Source organism: Panthera pardus, unplaced genomic scaffold, assembly GCF_024362965.1.
Source record: "Panthera pardus isolate Hobbes unplaced genomic scaffold, ASM2436296v1 HiC_scaffold_3, whole genome shotgun sequence".
NCBI classification, from domain to species: domain Eukaryota; kingdom Metazoa; phylum Chordata; class Mammalia; order Carnivora; family Felidae; genus Panthera; species Panthera pardus.
The window spans coordinates 57698192-57719209 of NW_026526876.1; the positions used below are offsets into that span (position 1 = coordinate 57698192).

At 45.1% G+C, this 21018-nt stretch overlaps 1 protein-coding gene across 1 annotated transcript; it reads right to left on the reverse strand.

The window, feature by feature from the left end:
- Nucleotides 1-490: 490 nt before the first annotated feature.
- On the reverse strand, nt 491-6409 carry CRYBA1 (crystallin beta A1). Its single transcript, XM_019423696.2, has 6 exons — nt 6364-6409; nt 4689-4753; nt 3633-3751; nt 2218-2359; nt 1160-1302; nt 491-739 (listed from the first exon to the last, which is right to left on the reverse strand). The coding sequence occupies exons 1-6, from the start codon at nt 6392-6394 to the stop codon at nt 592-594; spliced, it is 648 nt and encodes a 215-aa protein (XP_019279241.1). The 5' UTR covers nt 6395-6409; the 3' UTR covers nt 491-591.
- Between the last annotated feature and the right edge of the window lie 14609 nt (nt 6410-21018).

Sequence of the window (21018 nt, forward strand, 5' to 3'; positions counted from 1 at the left end):
TTGGTGTATTTACTGAAAAATCAGCTGTGAGAACAGCTGTCCTGGTTTTTTTGCATGCCATTGAGCCGTATGTTCTAATCGAAATAAGCCAAAATTGAGCTCAGCAATTAAGCAACTAGAATAAGTTGCCAAGATTCTGGGTTTATTTGTAACTTTATGTAGAAATATATGGCAATGCCTACTTGAAAAACTTCCTGAGTTTGTTTAGCATTGATTTGTCACAAGTTGAAAAAAATCAATGCTGACACCAACATACTAGAATAGCTAATGAGAAGAGACGTGAGAACACTTACAAGTGTGTCTGTCACTATGTAGACTGATAGACTTCATATGTTTTTATGTTCTTTGAGTTAGGATAATTGTATCTGGTCTGGTGAGTGACCTGCAAGGATACAAAAGGGAATTCGGAATTTTACCGAAGCTTGTCTTTATAAATTCTCAGCCCCACGAGCGTGATTTATATAAAAGTATGGTAGTTCAGTCTACACAGTTGTTGTTTTTAATGACATTTATTGTGGATTTCAGCAGCTAACATAAAACTCATTCTAGATTGCTTAGCAAGGTTTCTCTGACTTTGGGGCTTTTAATCCACTACTGTTGGATACGGCGAATCGATTGAATCTGGGAAGTCTGGGCGTGAGAACCCCACTCTCTCCAGTGTTTATAGTCTCCTCCGTGGTGGTCACTTTCCAAGATATATTGATACCCACGGTATCCAGGGTACTGGTAGCAGACCCAGCTAGAAAATCCAAAGCACATTAGGTTATTAAAATTAGGAACCTGGTCAATACCTGGCCAGGAGCCTCTTTTCTCAACACAACTGATTGAGAATGCTTGTAGGTTAAGAAAACAAGAGGCATCCTAAATGTGCCAGGCACTGTTCATGAGCATAATATGGCTACAGATAGTTGAAAATGAACCTTGGTCATGAAAAAAACGTAAAAGAGTAGTCAGCATAAATGCTTCCACAGAGGAATATTTGAGAGGGCCAACAACTTGAAATTTGAATATCAGTAATAACTACAATGTGCCACCCATACCAATTATGATCTAATGTATGAAATCTGATAAGATGTAACCATCGATGTATTAATATTCACAAGGCTTACAGTTGCAAGAGTTACTTTGAAATGTACCCCAACCCTGTTTTTGCACTTACGCCCCACATTGTATCTTCATGGAACCAACTTCGTTGTTGAGCCAACCCATGGCTTGCAAGGAGGGGTAGTCATCACAGATCTCCCATTGGCGTCCAATGAAGTTTTCCTTCTCAAAGATGGTAATCTTCGACTCCTTATGATTCTGTAACCCAGAAATTTTTAAAAACCATTTGGCATAAGCGTTATGGCTGTCATCTTAATTCTTTAATTACCATATTTTTCAAATTCAAAACACTTCTGGTTACAGAAGGAAGTACATGATCATTGATTGTAAGAATATTGCAGGCAATATGGTGGTAAGAGTTAATCCTGCCCGATCCAGTTTAATACCATAATATTTAAAATGTACAAATAATGGGCACCTGGGTGGCTCAGTCGGTTGAGCTTCCAACTTCGGCTCGGGTCATGATCTCAAGGTACCTGAGTTTGACAATGTGGAGCCTGCTTCAGATTCTCTGTCTCCCTCTCCCTCTGCCCCTCCCCTGCTCGCACTCTCTCTCTCAAAAATAAACATTAAAAAAAAAATGTACAAATAACTGATGTGATACTTTGGGACAACAAAAGACATGAAGAAAATATAATAAGAGCAGGGAAAAAAGTACTTGCAGCAAACAGCCAACCAAGGGATTAATATTCACTAATGTGAGAAAAGATCACAGGAATTAATAGAACAAGTAAGCCTGTGTGTGTATGGTGTTGGAAATAACCTAAAGTCCAGTAGGGGATATAAATACTTCACAAACATTAAGGCTGAGACTATCCCGTATGAAGTACACAGGCATAACTAGCTGTCAGTTATCCTACTGCGCTGTAGAAGATCTGGGCTCTTGAGTATCCACTTCCTGCCACCCTTGGTTTTAGCTTAATGAAAATACCTCTTAGTGGGGAAAAAAACAAATGGCAAACTTGGACCAGTGTCTTCTCTTTTATACTTTTATCCTTCTTGCTGCATTTCAGCATAACTGATGAGAAGTAATACTAAATGTCAGTCCATCTGTATACCCTCTCTTACCGCGTCCCCCCAACATGCACAGAAGTGAACATTTCAGAGACTCACAGCTGAACAGATGGGGCGGAAGGACATGAGGCGCTCAATGTGGTAGGCATTACTCCCGCTCCAGGCATCCCAGCGAGGGTATTCTCCTCTCTCCAGGATAAACTGTTGCCCACAGAAGCTGGTGTGCTCATAACCAACCCAGCTGCCAAAGACAAATAGTGACGTTTGATCATGGTGTTCAGAGCCTGAGTGGCCTCAGGGAGAAGGCATCTTTTGTTTTAGGTGTCAACCGTGGGGTAAACTATCAAGCCAATTCCAATAGAGCCATACGACGAAGTGATAATATTTATCACAAGAGGTGGGGAATGAGCTTGGCAGCTGCATTAAGCAAGTTTGTAGATGGACTATTTGTTTTGGGATTCTCCACTGAAAGGGTCTACTTCACTGACCTGAGAAATGTGTATTAGCAAAGTCAGTCTCAAGTTTTATTTCCTTTCTCTCCAGGTTACCTTATTCTCTACTTGGAGCTCCAGGTTCAGGATCTAGTGACTGACTATTGCTTTGGCTCCAGCCAAACCTATTGGCTTCTTCCTAAGGAAGCAAAGGGATGAACAGGCAGCTGATGGATTACTAGTCTCTTGTTTCCTTTTAACTTTGTGGGTTTTTTCCTACCGTCATACACCTATACCTTATTTATTAAAACACCTCAGATCAATTTTGTTACCAATGATCCCTTAAAGTATTTTACTCCCTTTAAAGGGTTAACTCAATTTGGTGGTGAGCAACTTGTGGAAGCCTATCCACTGCAGAGCCAGTTTTGCTTAGGCCAAAGGAGAGCCCTTTCCTCATGTTTTCAGGCTGATGGTAAAGGCCTCAACCTCCCTGCCAAGAGTCAGGAAGTAAGAGTCTAACTTGCCAAAGAAATTAATCATCAACAAGAAACTCCTAAAGACTCACTGGGAACTAATATGGCTCTCAAGTTCTGGGGTTGAGTTCCTTCGCACATAGAGAAATTAGCCAGTAGTGGCTGCCCTGGGACATGCAGGAAAGGAGTTAGCCGTAAAGAGCTTGACAGTTTCCTCTCTATTTTCTGTAGACAAGAAAAACTAAAGGGTCTTGTGGCTATTCTGAGAAAATCCTAGGTAGCAGCCTATGGGCTCTGGAGGCACAGATCTAACGACTGTCACTGCCCCACCGCATGGTAGCAGCCTATGGGCTCTGGAGGCACAGATCTAACGACTGTCACTGCCCCACCGCATGGTCTACATGTTTTTACCCCCTCTCCAATCTAGCAAGCAACTAGGAACCTCCTGTTCCTTCTAGCTTTGCGTTACTAAATTACACATGTAGTGATTTCTTTTGAGATTACTTCCATAGGGAGGCCTGTCTCCAAGAAATGGCTAGAGTCTGGGTGAACATCTTTCCACACCCCATCTGCAGAGACCACAAATAAGGACTATGGGGTCCATACTCACGCGCCACATTCCACCTTGAGAGACCGGACATTATCAAAACTGCGCTCAGAGACATTTGGGCAGGAGCTGGTGAACTCCATCCTCTTGCCCTGGAAATTCTCCTGGTCATAGATGGTTATCTGAATGGAATTGAAAGGGAAAGAGCTAGAATATGGTACCTCAGGAAGAACAGAGGCCCAGGTCAAGAGCTTAACTTCTGTCTGACCCTGTGTTTTCCATCACTAGCTATAGCCCAGGATGCCTGGTAGGGTCTCTTCCGGTATAGACAGGATAGGAAGGAATTTGAGTTAATACCATTGGTTGGTGGTGTTTACATGCCCAGGGATGTACTGTGGGGTTTTGCTTATGATAGGAATGGTTTGCCAGGGACAATAGCTAGCCCAGTGGACAGACCAAGGACTTGTGGAGTCATTCCACCATGCTTCCAAGGATTCTGGGTCCCAGGCCTTCCTGTGGATTATTTCTTATCTTCTCCAGCCACATCCTCGACAGAAATGGAAGGTATAAAGGGAGAGTTGTGATAAACCCCTTTTATACCTTGTACTAGAACTCGGCTCTTGAACCTTGGCTAGAGGACGACCCTCAAAGCTGTGAGCTGTCCTCAGAGTTGACCCAGTTGAAGGGATGTTGAGGAAAACAGTGAAAAGCTGAGTTTCAGCCACTTCAGGAAATGGTTGCAATCAAGTTCAGGTTGGGAGTCAGGACTCCTGGTTTGGGATCTGGTGGGATCTCTTCGTTTCTGGGCCCCCGGTTTCTCCATGGCATCATAATCCACTCTGGGCTGCTCTATTTTAAGATGATTTTAGTAGTGTGGTGGAGAGGTGACCTAGAAAACTAGGTATCATTTGGGCTTCCAGGGTCATCCTTCTGTCTAAATGGGGTATTCTGAAAGATCCATCCTGAGACAGCATCTCGACGGTGGGTAGACCCTTCCCCTAAAACTGGCATTTTATTGGTCGGTCATTGTTGCGTGGAAAAAACACGGCCCTGCTCTGTGGCAGGATCTCATACTCTGCTCTGTGGAACTACTCAATATTCCATGTGACGGCAGCTTACCTTCCATGGCCCCACGGACCCCGGCATGGGGTTTGTTTGAGCCATCTTGGTGGTTGGAAGGGCTTCTGGAAGACAAAACACATATCAGTGACTTGGCCTCATGGGGAGAGGATGAGGTGATAGAGCACAGGAAAAGGAAAGGGGGCATCAGGTCCAACAGACAGACTTTGGTTAGGATCCTGGCTCTGCCTCTCACTAGTTGTTTTCCATCAGTAAAGCTTCTGTGTGCAGTTATTGAAATGATTAGCAGTAATACAGGTGAAACACCGCACAGGTGACATGACCTCTTGATTAGTGTGGCTGTCGCCCTCTTGCCTGCCTCCAGGAACCCCCCTATGGGGGGCAGCATTGCCTAGGTCTCAAGCACCCCAGTATAAACTCCTTGGCAAGCATCTAGACCAGACCCTCATATTACCAATGTGTGGTCCCCTCCCACCTGGCTCCACACAGCCTCCAGCCAACCAGCCAAGCATGACCAGGCCACCATTCCCTCCCTCCATCTCTGTCTTCTAGGCCTCCCTGGCCTTGGCCTGGCCTCCTCAGAGAGACATTGCTGCTTTTCCAGCCTGTGGTGAATTGCTTTCTTTCCTGATTTCTGGCACTCATAAGAGTACCGACCTTTCTATCGAATGTGTCCTGGGTGAACATCTCAATGGCAGGGTCTGGGTCTCCTCTGACTGATCGATGTGGCACCGTGCTGAGCCCCAAGTCCGGGCAGTACGGGGTTGTGGGGGAGGATGGGTGGCATCGGAAAAGACTTATTGAGGGGCGCCTGGGTGGCTCAGTCAATTGAGCGTCTGACTTCAGTTCAGGTCATGATCTCGGGGTTTGTGAGTTTGAGCCCCACATCGGGCTGTCTGCTCTCAGTGCAGAGCCGGCTTGGGATCTTCTGTCTCCCTCTCTCTCTGCCCCTCCCCGGCGCATGCTGTCTTTCCCTTTCTCTCTCTCACTCAAAAATAAATAAACACTTAAAAAAAAAAAAGAAAAAGACTTACCGAAGGAAAGTGAGCAAGAAAAGGGGGTAATGATAGCCAACAGTGGCTCACTCTATGCCAGGCTCTGTTCTAAATGCTTGATATGCATGAATACATTTGAGCTTTGCACCAGGCCTATGAGGGAGGTACTATCATTATCCCCATTTTACAGATGAGGATATTGAGGCTCACAGAGGTTCTGTCAGAGGTTGACAGAAAAGATGGTAGGAAGTGTAAAAGGAAGGAAAGCTAGGAGGGAGGGGAGGAGGGAACGAGACAGGCAGGTTTCATGGCTCAGAACAGCCATTCATGGCCCTTCTTTGGGGCCAGTGTTAGGCCCAGGGACTGATGCATGTAAACTCTGTGATCTATCTTTCCATTCTGAACCTCTGAGTAAGTATTTCCCAGCTCCTGCCCCCCGTGGCTTCTCCCTGTGCCTCAGGAAGCTGCTCATTTCTTGGAGCCCCTTGCCCCCTCCCAGCCATAACTGCTAGGCCAGTGGTTATTGCCACATAAATGGCACTTGCCACTCCTCTTGGGGTGGCGAGAGCAGGCTGCCTCCCCACTCCCCGTGTTCCCTACTCTCCTCTAGCCATCCTCCGAGGCTCTGACCACAAGACAGAAAAAGCAGGGCCCCTCCTGGGCATGTCTCTGCAGGGGAAGGAATGGAAGGGCCAGGACACCTGCAGGACCTTACTCACCCAGCTCCTGCTGCACAGTCTGGGTCTCCATCTGGTGCCACTTCCTCTGCGGCCCTGCCCTTTATAGCCCTGTGGCCGATGGCCTCTGGCCCTGTCAGCACTCTGCTTTCCCTCTGCTTTTGTTCCCCCTGATCCCCAGAGCTTTGGTGCTTCAGCCTGCTGGGCAGGCATCCCTCAGGCTTTTGTTTAAACTGGGGAAACAGAAATCCAGAGAGGCCCTGCTGCTGAGGGCAAGGCTGGGGGCTGCAGACCTTGGCTGCCGTGGTCTTGATCTCAGAACAGCTGTGAGGTGAGGACAGGCCCCCATGTGAGTGCTTGTCCCCTACCCCTCTCCAGGCTCCTCACGCTACCCTGGGAGCTTCCTAAGACTCATGTCGTACCTGACACATCAAAATGCACCTCACTTCCCATACCGGATATACATTTTTGTTGTTAAAAAATAGGAAAGGACTATAACAGTTCTGAACATTAAGACAAAGAAAAGAAGGTTCACTGTGTTCTCAGGAATCTTTATTATACTATATCTATATATAAATATGTAAGAGCTGGATTCAGTTATGGTTGACTCGTAGACAGGAATCTCTCCATAGCTATTTTATTAAATATTCATTTTAATTTTGCGCTCTTGTTTTAAAAATTTGGAGCCAGTAAATCTTTCTGGGCTGTGACTATATTGTTTCAGGACCTTGGAAACCTCACAGGCCTGAGGTACTATGCCTATAATATCCTAAAGATTCAAATGATTTCTCTCTGGAAGTTCGGGGTATTTGGTGAGATTAGTGTAGGAGAATCATTGGCTTCCCCAGAAGCCCTGAGGGGAGGATGTGTGGCTCAAATAACACAGCTTCTCTGAGGAGCAGAGGCTTGCAGTGGGTGAGGAGGGCTTTGAGGCAGGCAGACACAGGTTCAAATCCCAGCTCTGTTGCCTAGGTGATTCTGGGCAAAGTCACTCAGTGTCTCTCAACCCCCCAAAAGGAGATAGTATCTACCTGACACGTTATGGGGTTATTATTGCTTATGACTCTGCTTTCTTTCTGGTGACAGATACTGGAGAAAAATTCCATGGCAGCTTGGAGAGAGGAAGAACCTCTTCCCAGTAAAGTTCTCCCAGTCCCTCTGCCAATCTCTCTAGTCTGTGACTCAAGGTTCTTTGGAGCCGCTTTATCTTAGAACCAAAAACCAGGGAACGAGTTCTGATATATACACAAGTATGTGCAGATTTGGGCAGAACATTCCAAACATATAGGTCTGATGCTAAACACAATGTGCCACCCTGAATGTTTCTGCTGCTGGATTAATTGGTGATGTCTGGATCAGTGGCTGGCAAGGGACAGAGTTGACTTGGGGATCATGGTAGGTTCTGGCCAGCTGGTGACCATGCAAGGGCTTATGGAACCCACTGTCCATGGCTGGTGGTCCTTCCTCACTTTTCCTTCTCTTCCTCCGTGGAATTGGGGTCTTAGGGAAATACCTACTTGGTCATCTGTTCATTCATTCATTCATTCATTCATTCATTCCCTACTCCCTGGACTGGCTTAGGGACCCTGCAGTGGTCCCTCATCCACCCTGTACTTCTCTAAGTATTGCATTGATAATGCTGTAGGAATTACTTTAGAAACTAGAAATATGGGGCTCCAAGGAGGGAAACTGAGGCACTCAGGGCTCAAGTAGAGGACAAAACTTTTCACAGTATATTTTTCTGTACTTCTTGGGTTTTGAACAATGTGGACACAATTTCTATTAAGATAATTAAAGCTATTTTTGAAAATAAAAAAGCTGATTGTTTAAGTATCTGCTTCTTCTATTAGACTTCATGCTCTATGAGGGCAGGGGCTTCATCCGTCTTGTTTGTCATTGTATCTTTAGTTCTGGGCATAACTCGTAGCTCAATAAATACATTTTGAGTGATCGGATAAATAAATGAATGACATCCTCTGATGAGGTTTTGCAACTCTGGAGGCACAGAGGTAACTCTGATATAGTCCTTACCCGAGCGACAAACGACCTGCATATGTTGTCTTTGTGCTTCATCTCAGCACCTCAATGTGGGAGTTTTACACCCTATTTAAGTGTTAGTATAATGAAGACTGATTGAGCCCGTTTTTAATTTTTACAGAAAAGCGGGCTTTTATGTTTGGTCGAGAAGCTCAAACCCACACGCACAAAACTATCATGTGTGTATGGAAGGAGGATCAGGGTTACTGTGCAAACAGTTTACAAAGATCCATTCAACATTCTTGGAGTCATGAGCAGCCCTAGCCTGTCTTCTCTCTGCTTTCCTCAACTACCTGAAATCCGAGAAAGCTGGAGAAGAATTACCAGGAATCCAACTAACTGCTATGCTTTCCAAATATCACCCTATTATGATTTTTAACCACGTTCTAGAGAATTCTCCCTCTGGCATTGCTTGGCACTGTGGCTTCACATGCCCCATGATGGTTACAGCATGGGCACTTTGGCCCCCCCCACCATCTCTTTCCAGGAAAGTCAGGGAAGAGCCACTCCAGGAGTGGAAATGAGGGAGCACTTAGTTTGTAAGTCTTTCTCCCAAGCTGGGATTGGGTCTCTCCTATTCATCCTTTTTTTTTTTTTTTTTTTAAGTCTATGTGTTTGAGAGAGAGTGAGCGTGAGCAGGGGAGGAGCAGAGAGGGAGGGACAGAGAGAATCCCAAGCAGGGTCCATGCTGTCAGCACAGAGCCTGACATGGGGTTTGATCCCACGAACTGTGAGATCATGACCTGAGCTGAAATCAAGAGTCAGACGTCAAACTGACCGAACCACCCAGGCGCCCCTCTCCTGTTCATCCTTAATAATAACTGCAGTTTACCGAGCATTTACTGTGAACCAGATAGCACCTCCCTTTTCTTCGCAATAACCCATGAAGCAGATTATTATAATACCCATTTTACTGACGAGTTTACTGAGGTTCTGAGGGGCCACGTTCTGGCCCAGGGAACCCAGCAGCTTTTTGAATGCATGTCTGTCTGACTCCAAAGACCATATTCCTTCCTCTGGGCAGCCCTGTATCTCTGGCCTACAGTAGGATGATACTACCTATCTGACTCACTGCTGTCAGATGGAGGTAGATGTAAGTTTCAGGGCAGCGTTAGGGATTCAGCTCAATAAATGGCATCTACGTTATTGATTGTTCCAAAGCAGATACCGTCTCGTGCCAGATTCTCATAGAGACAAGTGGGACCAAGCTGCAAAGATCTTAGAAAAATTTATCCGATAAAAAAAGGCTTTCTTTGAATTTGGAAAAGCCCACATTCATTCAGTTTTTCTTTTTTCCCACTAGTTTTCTTTATTTGATGTTAGCAGTACAGTCCGTCAAATCCTCTGAGGGCACCGCTGATCTACGGTGGCCGTGGATTGTGAACTCTGTTCTCAGCCCACATACTCCTTGCACGAGCTGGTGGGGAAATGGAGGAACGGGCTGTCGATTTGGAGGCGATGATGGCCCTTGGGGGGAACGAGGCAGCCCCCCTGAGTGTCACCTGGTCAGTTTGAACTTTGAGCTCCTCAAGACTAGGGCTACTTGCCAAGCACAGTAGATGCTCAGGAGAATCTTATGGATGGCTTGGCCCCCTGGCCTTCCCTCTAGGCCCAGGGAGCCTCACAGGATGAGGCCCAGTGCAGGAGGGGTGAGGTCATGGGGCCCGGGCAGCCCCTGGACTCAGCACTTTGTGGCAAGAGCATAATGGGGCTGACCAGGCGGCTGAGCAGCACTTCTGTTGTTTGGGAATAAGCAGGATGGGTACAAAGCAAAGGGCCCAGTCAGCGTTCGGCCAGCACCTACCTCCCCCACAAGGGGCTGCTTCTGGGGGACCTGTTTTACCCCAGCCCCAGCAGGAGAGCCAGGGCCTGGCTGGGCCTGGGAAGGCCCAAGTGCTGGGAGAGAACTTGGGGACATCCTGAGCCTCCAATTCTTTCCGAGCCCTTGCTTTGGGCATCCGTTCCTCTGCGGCCAGGAGTAAAAGACACCCACCTGCTCGGGATGCTGTTGTCCTGAGGGCCAGGGCGTGGAGCTGGCTTGACGGCCTTTCAGTTCCGTTCAGTCTCGCTCAAGTTCTGGAGGCTGCCGGTTAAGTCTTTTCCTCTCAACCGAAACCCTACAACACGTAGAAAATATGTACGAGGATGGGCCTCATCCTGCTGGGTGACGCCTAGCCCCCCTGTTCACCACAGCCCAGTGGTCCAACCCTGTCCCATTGAGGGTGGCCAGATTTAGCAAATCAAAGTATAGGATGCCCAGTTAAACATGAATTCCAGAGAAGCAGTGAATATTTTGGAGTATAAATAGGTTCCGAACATTTTTTAAAAATGTTAATTTATTTCTGAGAGAGACACGGAGCATGAGCGAGGGAGGGGCAGAGAGAGGGAGACACAGAATCGGAAGCAGGCTCCAGGCTCTGAGTTGTCGGCACAGAGCCCGACGCGGGGCTTGAACCCACGAACTGTGAGATCATGACCTGAGCCAAAGTCAGAGTCTTAAGTGACTGAGCCACCCAGATGCCCCGAACATTTTTTTAATACTAAAAGTTATTTGTTGTTTATCTGAAATTCAAATTTAACCAGACGTCCTGCATTTTATCTACCAAACCTAGTCTCCTTCCACCTTTGTCTGGAGCACCCCTCTGCCTCTCTGTGTCTCTTTCGTTCTCTGGAGAAGACAGTCAGTGCAAAATCTCACCGTCTTCAGGGAGCCTTCCTTGACATCCCCCAGACCCACATCTCATAACAAAGAGGAGAATGGAAGAAAATATGTCTTTAAGTGTTTTCCCAAATGTTATCTTTTTTCTTTTTTTAAAGCTTATTTATTTATTTTAAGAGAGAGAGAGAAAGAGCATGAGTGGGGAGGGGCAGAGAGAGAGGAGAGAGAAAATCCCAAGCGGGCTCTGTGCTAACAGCCCAGAGCCCGACACGGGGCTCGATCCCATGAACCATGAGACCATGACCTGAGCTGAAATCAAGAGGGGGACGCTCAACTGAGTCACCCAGGCCCCTCTTTCCAAATGTTATCTTATTTAATCTTCCCAAATAACCCTGTGAGATATGCTCAACTATTTTTATAATAGAAAAAACAGACTCAGAGAGGTCATGTTTCTTGCACAAGGTCACATAGCTAGGAGGTGGCTCAGCCAGATTCAAACTCAATTCTCTTTGGTACCAAAATCTATACTCTTTACCATGTTGCTCTTACCATGTTACCTTTCACTTGTGTGAACAAGCATGGCTCATGGGGAAGAGCCACAGAAGCAACTTTATTTCCATCTCCTCTGCTCCTGTACGTTCCTTCAGCGGCACAAGTTTCCCTCCCCTGTCCTGGATGTAAACTTGGGCAGTCTCATGAATTTTCTGGTCACTTTTAGGTAATAAAAACATGGATGGTTACTTTCAAACACCAAAGACAGTCTTGATTTTCAACTAGAATATTCCGTCCACCGCGGTAACCAAAACTTCAATCTCCTTTCAGAGGAAAGTCTTCTCTCTGCCACCCTAGCTAGGACCTGCTTTAGGCAGAAAGCCTGCAACCAGGGAAAGTACACTCTTTTTCTTCTTCCACTTACGCACTGGTTTCTGATCCTCTCAGGGTTAGAGGGAATGGGAGAGGAAGGAGAACAGGACACTTCTTCCTTGATGGTCCTGGGGTAAGATGGCTTCACATTCCGTACCCGGAAACTCTTCAAAGCTGCCTGTCTGGTGGGCACGTAGTGGTTCTTGGGAGGGCCCCCACCTGTAGTAGCCTTGACCTAGGTCTATGCATCTCCACTACGGCCCTAGATCCACTCTGACAAGGACTCATTGATCCTCCAGGACTTCTATCAGACTAAATCTGCTCCGGCCCCATGCCAGATCCTTGTGAGGCATGACCCACCTTTGGGCCACGCCAGACACTTGTGCGTACTCTGCCTGGGAAAATTCTGGTGTGTAGGTGGATTCGTATTCAGCCTTCCCTGCTTTGCCTCATCCCTCAGTGGTTGTCCAGCCCAACGTCTAACCATTGGATTTTGAACTGGAGGGACACACAGCAAGCTTTCCAAGTGGATCTTGGAGCCTTCTCCTTTTCTTGAGGTGAAACTCTTTGACTCCTTCCCCTGAAGGGTGGTGGGGTTCACAGCACAGCTTACTCCCAACACTGTCTCCAAGTTCTGTCTCTAATCTCTCCGACTCTATACATCCTCACGGTAAAAAGGGAGGGCTAAGAGCCACCAAATCAGTTCTCAAACACCTTCAAAATTTCTGCGGGGTGGTCTGTCTCATAACTGTCACATACGACTACTACTTTAACATCTCAGCCCAAGTGTCCACATCTGTGCATTCTGTTCTGTGCTCTCCTCATGCTGTTCGCCCACCTGTACTCCCTTTCCTCCCAGCGGGACATCTTACATCCTGTTTCATCAGCCATGACCTTTCTTCACTTCCTGCCCCTGGAACCTGCAGTACCTATAACACCACTATTTCCATAGCTCTCACCTCTTCACTACCCGCCCCGGCTGCTCACTGCTTCCTGTCCCGGGTAGCATACTTTCACCCTTCTTAAGGACTTCATGTAGTCAATTAGTCCCTTCTTGTCTATAGTATTTTTTTTAATTAAAAAAAAATTTTTTTTAATGTTTATTATTTGAGAGAGAGACAGACAGCATGAATAGGGGAGGGGCAGAGAGAGAAAGAGAAGGAGATGCAAAATCCGAAGCAGGCTCCAGGCTCTGAGCTGCCATCACAGAGCCCAACGTGGGGCTCGAATCCACAGACCGCGAGATCATGACCTCAGCTGAAGTCAGCTGCTTAACCGACTGAACCACCCAGGCACCCCTATAGTATTTTATTTATTTTTATTTTTTAAATTTATCTTTCTTTTAAAGTTTATTTATTTTAAGAGAGACAGAGAGAGAGCATGAGTAGGGGAGGGGCAGAGAGAGAGAGAATCCCAAGCAGGCTCTGCACTGTCAGCACAGAGCCTCACACGGGGCTCGAACTCACAAACTGTAAGATCATAACCTGAACCGAAATCAAGAGTTGGATGCTTAACCAACTGAGCCATCCAGGCACCCCTATAGTATTTTAAAAAGTAACTTCTATATTTTATTATAGAAGTATATGTAACTTAAGAAGTCATATATTAATAAAAGATATATAATACATGTTTGTTTGTTTGTTTTTTACAAACTCACAAGCCCTACTCCCCAGAGGCTCTCATTGTCAACTCTTTTAGTTTTTCTTTTGGTATTCATTGATTTTAGATGTTATATACAGATTTCCTACATTGGCAGAGAGGATTTTAGCTCTTTTCCCCTCCCCATCCTTCTACAGATATATTACAAATTCTGCTTGCATCCATATTCCGTGAATCTGTTTCTGTGACTTTGTAGATGTTGTTTAGTACTGGACCAAGTAATGCATGATAACGTTTTCTTTTTGAACCGTGTTTTGCTTTTCCGTTTTTTCATAGATTCAATTTTCCAGCATCTTCATGAAATACCTCTTAATACAATATTCTGCTCAACCCTGTCAGGTAATCAACTGGCTCCATCTCTTCCCCTGGAAGCCTCTGTTGTCCTGCTCCAGTATGAAGAGCTTTCTTTTCTTCTTCTTCTTCTTCTTTTTTTAATGTTTTATTTATTTATTTATTTATTTATTTATTTATTTATTTATGTTGAGAGAGAGAACATAAGCAGGGGAGGGGCAGAGAGAGAGGGACAGAGGATCCAAAGCAGGCTCTGTGCTGACAGGCTAACAGCAGCAAGCCCGATGTGGGGCTTGAGCTCACAAACCATGAGATCATGACCAGAGCTGAAGTTGGACGCTCAACCGACTGAGCCACCCAGGTGCCCCAAGAAATTTCTTTCTATGCTACTGCACAGGTACTGCCCAGAGACTTCTCTTGGCAAACATGCTGGGAATTTCCTGTGCTGTGCTCTGGGATTGAATTCTGTATCTTTCTCTCTCATAGATTACTTTTTGGTTTTTTTTGTTTTGTTTTTTTTTTTGTTTTCATTTTTTTTTAGGTAAGCTCCACGCCCAACTTGAACTCATGACCCTAGATCTAGAGGCTCATGCTCTACCAATGGAGCCAGATGGGCAAACCTCATGGTTTACCTTTTTGAGTGGGTAAAGCACATTCACCAATATCATTCTGAGAAATGATGAACGTTTTAAGATCAAAATGTCTAAAACTGTATTTTTATATAGTCACATTTGGTTGAAGGTTTGGCTGAATGTTGGAGTATTCTCTATAAATTGAGAGGGCATTTCCCCTTTGTCTTTTATGTGTGATGCCATTTTTTTTTTTTTTTTTTAGTTTACTTATTTATTTTGAGACAGAAAGACAGCATAAGTGGGGGAGGGACAGAGAGAGGGAGACCAAGAATCCCAAGCAGGCTCCACACTGTCAACATGGAGCCCGACGCTTGAACTCATGAAACCGTGAGATCACGACCTGAGCCAAAACCAAGAGTTGGACACTTAACTGACTGAGCCACCCAGGCGCCCCGTGTGTGATGCCATTTTGATTCCTGATCCTTTATATGAGAATTTTTATTTTCTTTCTAGAAGCAGCTGGAGCCTTTTTAAAAAAATCCCTAGTAATCTGAATTTCTTGAGACTGTGCCTTGATGAAAATCTTTCTCCTTTTTTTCCCATTTGGTAGATTCCACCTTCAGGAAACGTATGTCCTTCAATTATTAGAAATGTTCCTGTATTATTTCTTTGATCATTTTCTCACATCTGTTTCAAATGTCTCTTTGTCTGCAACTTCTATTGGTTGGATGTTGGACCTCCTGAACTGATACTCCGGTTTTCTGATAGATCTATTCTATTTTTGTCCCTTCGTGTTTTTGTTCTGACCTCTAAGAGATTTCCTTGATTTTAGCTTTTAATCCTGTATTCGTTTCCCATCGCTGTTATTGCAAATTACCACAAACACGGTGGCTTCAAAGGAGAGAACTCAGGACCTCACAGTTCTGTGTGGGGCCGTGTTCCTTCTGTAGACTCGGGGAGAATGTGTCTCTTTGCCTCTTCCAGCAATTAGAGCCCGCCTGCACTTCTTGGCTCAGGGTTCCTTCCTCTAACTTCAGAGCAAATAGCATAGGATCTTCAGATCTCTCTCTCCTTCTCTCTCTGTCTCTGCCTCTGATGTTCTGGCCTGCCTCTCTCACAAGGACGCTGTGACTACAGACCCAGACAATCCAGCCTGCTCTCCGCATCTCAAGTTCCTTTATCATATGTGCAAAGTCTCTTTGCCATGTAGGATCACTGGGGGCTAGAGGGGGAACATCTTTGGAGGGCTATCATTTTATCTACCACAAACTCTTATATCAAATCTATCATTTTCACTATCACATTTTTATTTATATATTTTTTGTTTTGTTTGAAAAAAATTTTAATGTTTATTTATTGTTGAGAGGGAGAGAGAGACAGAGTGCGAGTGGGGTAGGGGCAGAAAGACAGAGGGAGACACAGAATCCGAAGCAGGTTCCAGGCTCTGAGCTGTCAGCACAGAGCCTGACGCGAGGCTCAAACTCACGAACTGCGAGATCGTGACCTGAGCTGAAGTCTGATGCTTAACGGACTGAGCCACCCGGGCACCCCTCACTATTACATGTTTAATGTCCAGGAGCCAATTTTGTTATCTCTGATTGTTTCATTTTTTTTTAATTTTTTTAACGTTTATTTATTTTTGAGACAGAGAGAGACAGAGCATGAATGGGGGAGGGTCAGAGAGAGAGGGAGACACAGAATCGGAAGCAGGCTCCAGGCTCTGAGCTGTCAGCACAGAGCCTGACGCGGGGCTCGAACTCACGGACCGTGAGATCGTGACCTGAGCCGAAGTCGGATGCTTAACCGACTGAGCCACCCAGGCGCCCCTCTGATTGTTTCATTTTAAAAGCATTCCATTCTTGGGGTGGCTGACTGCCTCGGTGGAGCGTGTGACTCTTGGTCTCCGGGTTGTGAGTTCTTGCCCCATGTTGGGTGTAGAGATTACTTAAAAATAAAGTCTTAGAGGGGCCTGGATGGCTCAGTTGGTTAAACGTCCAACTTTGGCTCAGATCATGATCTGACAGTTTGTGAGTTTGAGCCCCACATCAGGCTCTCTGCTCTCAGCATGGAGTCTGCTTGATCCTCTGTCCCCCTCTCTCTCTGCCTCTCTCCTGCTCACTCTTTCTCTCTCAAAAATAAATAAACCTTAAAAAAAAATCTAAAAAAAAAAAAAAAAAAGGCAGGCAGGAGTGCCTGGGTGGCTCAGTTGGTTAAGCATCTGACTCTTGATTTTGGCTCAGGCCATGATCTCATGGTTCATGAGTTCAAGAGCCCAGTCAGGCTCTGTGCTGACAGTGCAGAGCCTGCTTGGGATTCTTCTCTCTCTCTCTTTTTCTGCCCCTCCCCTATGTGTGCTTGCTCTCTTTCTCTCTCTCTCTCACTCAAAATAAATAAAAAAAAGTAAAATAAAAGCATTCTATTCTTGTTTCATAGATGCAATATTTTCATTTATTTCTCTGAGGACATTGTACCTTCTTTGAAGTTTTCTTCTTCTCCCTACATTATCTCTGCTCCTTTTGGGTTCCTTTCCTTCTGTTTGTGTGTTTTGATTTTACTTTATGTTGGAGGTTCTTCTCAAATGTGTTATGATCTGTGGATGTCCTTTCTTATTAAAGAAAAAGCTGGCTGGGGCACCTGGGTGGCTCAGTCGGTTGAGCGGCCGACTTCGGCTCAGGTCATGATCTCGCGGTCCGTGAGTTCAAGCCCCGCGTCGGGCTCTGTGCTGACAGCTCAGAGCCTGGAGCCTGTTTCGGATTCTGTGTCTCCCTCTCTCTGACCCTCCCCCGTTCATACTCTGTCTCTCTGTCTCAAAAATAAATAAACGTTAAAAAAAAATTAAAAAAAAAAAAAGAAAAGAAAAAGCTGGCTGGAAGCAGATTGCGAAAAACGGATTAGAAGTGCTGGATGTTTGAGTGAAGATTGTCAGCCGGTGGGTTTCATTATAGGACAAGAGGTGGCCAACTGGCTCTTTTGTTGGGATCAGTATCTACAGGTGTTTTCCTTGGGGTGCTTCAGTTTCTGCTGAGAATGATGATCTCTCTGGCTGTTCGTTTTCTGGAGCCGGGTGCAAGGGGTCAGGTGTAGAATGAACTCTCACTTCCTCTTACTGATGTCAGCTCAGCGGCTCACTTCCACCCTCCGTGCCCAGTGCGTTGTCTCCTGCAGTCCCTCGGATTCAAAGTCCAGACGGTCTTATCTCCTGAAGGGTTTTAACCGTGCTGTGAGTGGGAAGGTGGGGGAACTGAAACCTAGCTACTCTTTCTATAGATCATCACAAAGTCCTGCTTTGAGCCTCCTTGTAGAACCCAGCCTCCTGTGGGTATTTGGTGCCTCCAATTCCAGGCTCTTTTCAAAGCTTCTGCTCACTGCCCTCACTTAGATTTGACTGTCCTTTTTGTTGCAATATTTACCATTTTCCATTCACTTTTTTTTTTTTTTAAGTAGGCTCCACACACAACATGAGGCTCAAACTCATGACCCTGAGATCAAGAGTGCTCTACAGAGTGAGCCAGCCAGGTGCCCCCATTCCCTTTTTTTAAAGTAAACTTTTTAGGGGCACCTGGGTGGCTCAGTCAGTTGAGCATCTGGCTCTTGATTTCAGCTTAGATAATGATCCCAGGGTCATGGGATTGAGCCCCTCACTGAGCGTGGAGACTGCTTAAGATTTTCTTTCTCTCTCTCACTCTGCACTTCTCCCCCATTCTCACTCACTCTCTCTTTCAAAAAAAAAAAAAAAAAAAACAACAAGAAAAATTGTAGGTATACAGCAAAGAACAGAATAAAGTTCCTACTTTAAAAAAATAGTAAAGTAGGGGCACCTAGGTGGCTCAGTCAGTTAAGCTTCTGACTTCAGCTCAGGTCAGGATCTCGCGGTTCATGAGTTCAAGCCCCACGTCGGGCTTTGTGCTGTCAGCTCCGAGACTGGAGCCCACTTCAGATTCTGTGTCTCCCTCTCTCTGCCCCTCTCCTGCTCTCTCTCTCTCTCTCAAAAATAAATAAATGTTAAAAAAAGAAAAAAGGAGGGGCACCTGGATGGTTCAGTTGGTTCAGTGTCTGACTCTTGACTTCGGCTCAGGTCATGATCTCACAGTTCGTGAGTTCGAGCCCTGAGTCAGGCTCCACACTGACAGTGTGGAGCCTACTTGGGATTCTCTCTCCCCCCTCTCTCCCTCTGCCCTCCCCCTGCTCACATGCTCTCTCTTTCTCTCTCTCAAAATAAATAAATAAACTTTAAAAAAATAAAGTAAACTTCAAAAAAATATCAGAATAGTTTTAGATTTACAGAATTATTGTGAGGACAGTAGAGAGAATTCTCATATGCCCCAAACCCAGTTTCCCTATTATTAACATCTTACATCAGAATAGTCCATTTGTCACAATAATGAACAAGTATTAGCCACATTATTATTAACTAAAGTCTATACTTACATAGATTTCCTCAGTTTTTCCCTAATGTCCTTTTTCTGTTCCAAGATTCCAGCATGGATACCTTATTACGTTTAGTCGTCATGTCTCCTTAGGCTCCTTTTTTTGTGTGTGTGACAGTTCCTCAGACATTCCTTACTTCTGATGACCTTGACAGTTTTGAGGAGTAAGTATGGGTCAGGTTTTTTTTTCAATTAAAAAAAAATGTGTGTTTATTTTTGAGAGAGAGAGGAGGAGAGGCAGATACAGAATCTGAAGCAGGCTCTAGGCTCTGAGATGTCAGCACAGAGCCTGACGCGAACCGAACCGTGAGATCATGACCTGAGCTGAAGTCGGATGCTCAACTGACTGAGCCACTCAGGCACCCTTCCGGTCCTGTAATTTTTAACCCTTCTCCTCCTGATTCTTTTTCCTCCGCCTATAAATATGCTTAAGGCTTCATCTCAAAACAAAACCCCAAGACCATCCAAGACTCCGCTTGCCCTTCTGGACATCACCCCTTGCTCCCACCATGGCCAGAGGCCTTAAAGAAGTAGTGACTATTTCAACATCTTCACCCCTCTCACTTTCAATAACAGCAATGTTTATTTCTGTCCTTGCCACTCTTCCAAAACTGCTTTGGCCAGGGAGACCAGGGACTTCCGTATTGTCACACCCAATGGACTTGTTTTTTCTCTACACTATCCATCCCATTAAGCATATCTTTCTTTAGGGCAAAGTAAGAACCCAAGGAACTTAATAATTTTAAGGGAGAAAGCTCTAGTTTTACATCGATACACTACTGATAGTAAAGCTCATTATAAAACCTTACAAAGAAATAAATAAAACCTTACAAATTAATCTTTAAAAAAAAAAAGCGTATCCTTCTTTAGAAACTCTCTTTTCACTTCTCTTCTGAGTCCCTGCTCTCTGCAGGTGGCTCAGAGCCTGGAGCCTGCTTTGGATTCTGTGTTTCCCTCTCTCTCTGCTCCTCCCCCACTCGTGCTCTGTCTCTCAAAAATAAATAAAATGTTAAAAAAAAAAAATCAAGATGTCAATAAGGTTGGTTCCTTCCAGAGTCTCTGAAATAGAAACTGTCCTATGCCTGTCTCCTAGCTTCTGGTAGTTGCTAGCAATTCGTAGCAGTCATTGGCTTGGCTTGTAGGTGTATCACTTCAGGCTCTGCCTCCGTCTGTTCTCCTTTATGTGTCTCTCTGTGTCTTCAGATGGCCTTCTGATAAGGATGCCAATCATTGGGTTAAGGGTCCACTCTAATCCAATATGATCTCACCTTAATTTATGTAATTCCATCTGTAATGACTATTTCCAAATCTCACAATTCTGAGATTCCGGGTGGACATGAATTCTGGAAAGACGCTATTCATTACTCAACTCCGGTATTGAGTATTTGGTGCCTCCTAGACATCTCCAGTTAGATGGCTTCCAACCAATCCCTCAAACCCAATGTAACCAAGCTGTACAGATGACCTCTACTGTCACCCCTACCCTCAACCTGATCTTCCTCTGTTCTTCCCTGTGTCACAGATGGTACCACCACCCACACTTGTCCACGTCAAAAATTTGGTAATCGATCTTGTCTTCGCTCTCGTTCTTACCCTCATATCCAGCCTTTGGCTGAATCTCGCTAATTCTACCTCCCTAATAGTTCTATAAATCCCTGCTTCTCCATCCCCATTGTATCAGTTACTCTAAGTTTGTCTGCAAGTAATGGAAAACCCTAATAATGCAAACTGTCTTGCACAATAAGAAAATTATTTAGTTTACTTAGCAGACAACAATGCGGTAAGGTAATCTTCAGGCTTGGTTAACCCAGTGATGTTTCAATAGCCTGGGTTTTTTCCATCTCTGTTCTACTGATTTCAGTGCTGGCTTCATTCTAAGCCTGCTTGCTTTCATGATTGTTGGATGTTTTCCAGTAGCAATTGGGGCTGTGTGCTTCATTGTTCACATCCATCAGGAGAGAGAGAGAGACAGAGTGGCTTCCTGTGGCTTTCTGAAAGGCAAGGAAGAATTTTTCCAGTAGCCTCCAGTATCCAAACCTCATGACTTACGAGCCAGAATTAACAAGAGTTAACAATTTGTCATATTTCCTTCAGATCTTTTTCATTTTGAAATAAACCTTACAAATAAAATGGAAGATTTCTTTGTTCCTCTCCCCAGTTTTATTCTCCCTTCCTCGCCTCAGAGGCA

Coding starts and splice junctions, on each gene's coding strand:
- CRYBA1 (XM_019423696.2), bottom strand. CDS start 6,394: ATGGAGACCCAGACTGTGCAGCAGGAGCTGG. Junction 4,754..6,363: donor GACTGTGCAGCAGGAGCTGG/GTGAGTAAGGTC, acceptor TTTGTCTTCCAG/AAGCCCTTCCAACCACCAAG. Junction 3,752..4,688: donor GGTCCGTGGGGCCATGGAAG/GTAAGCTGCCGT, acceptor AATTCCATTCAG/ATAACCATCTATGACCAGGA.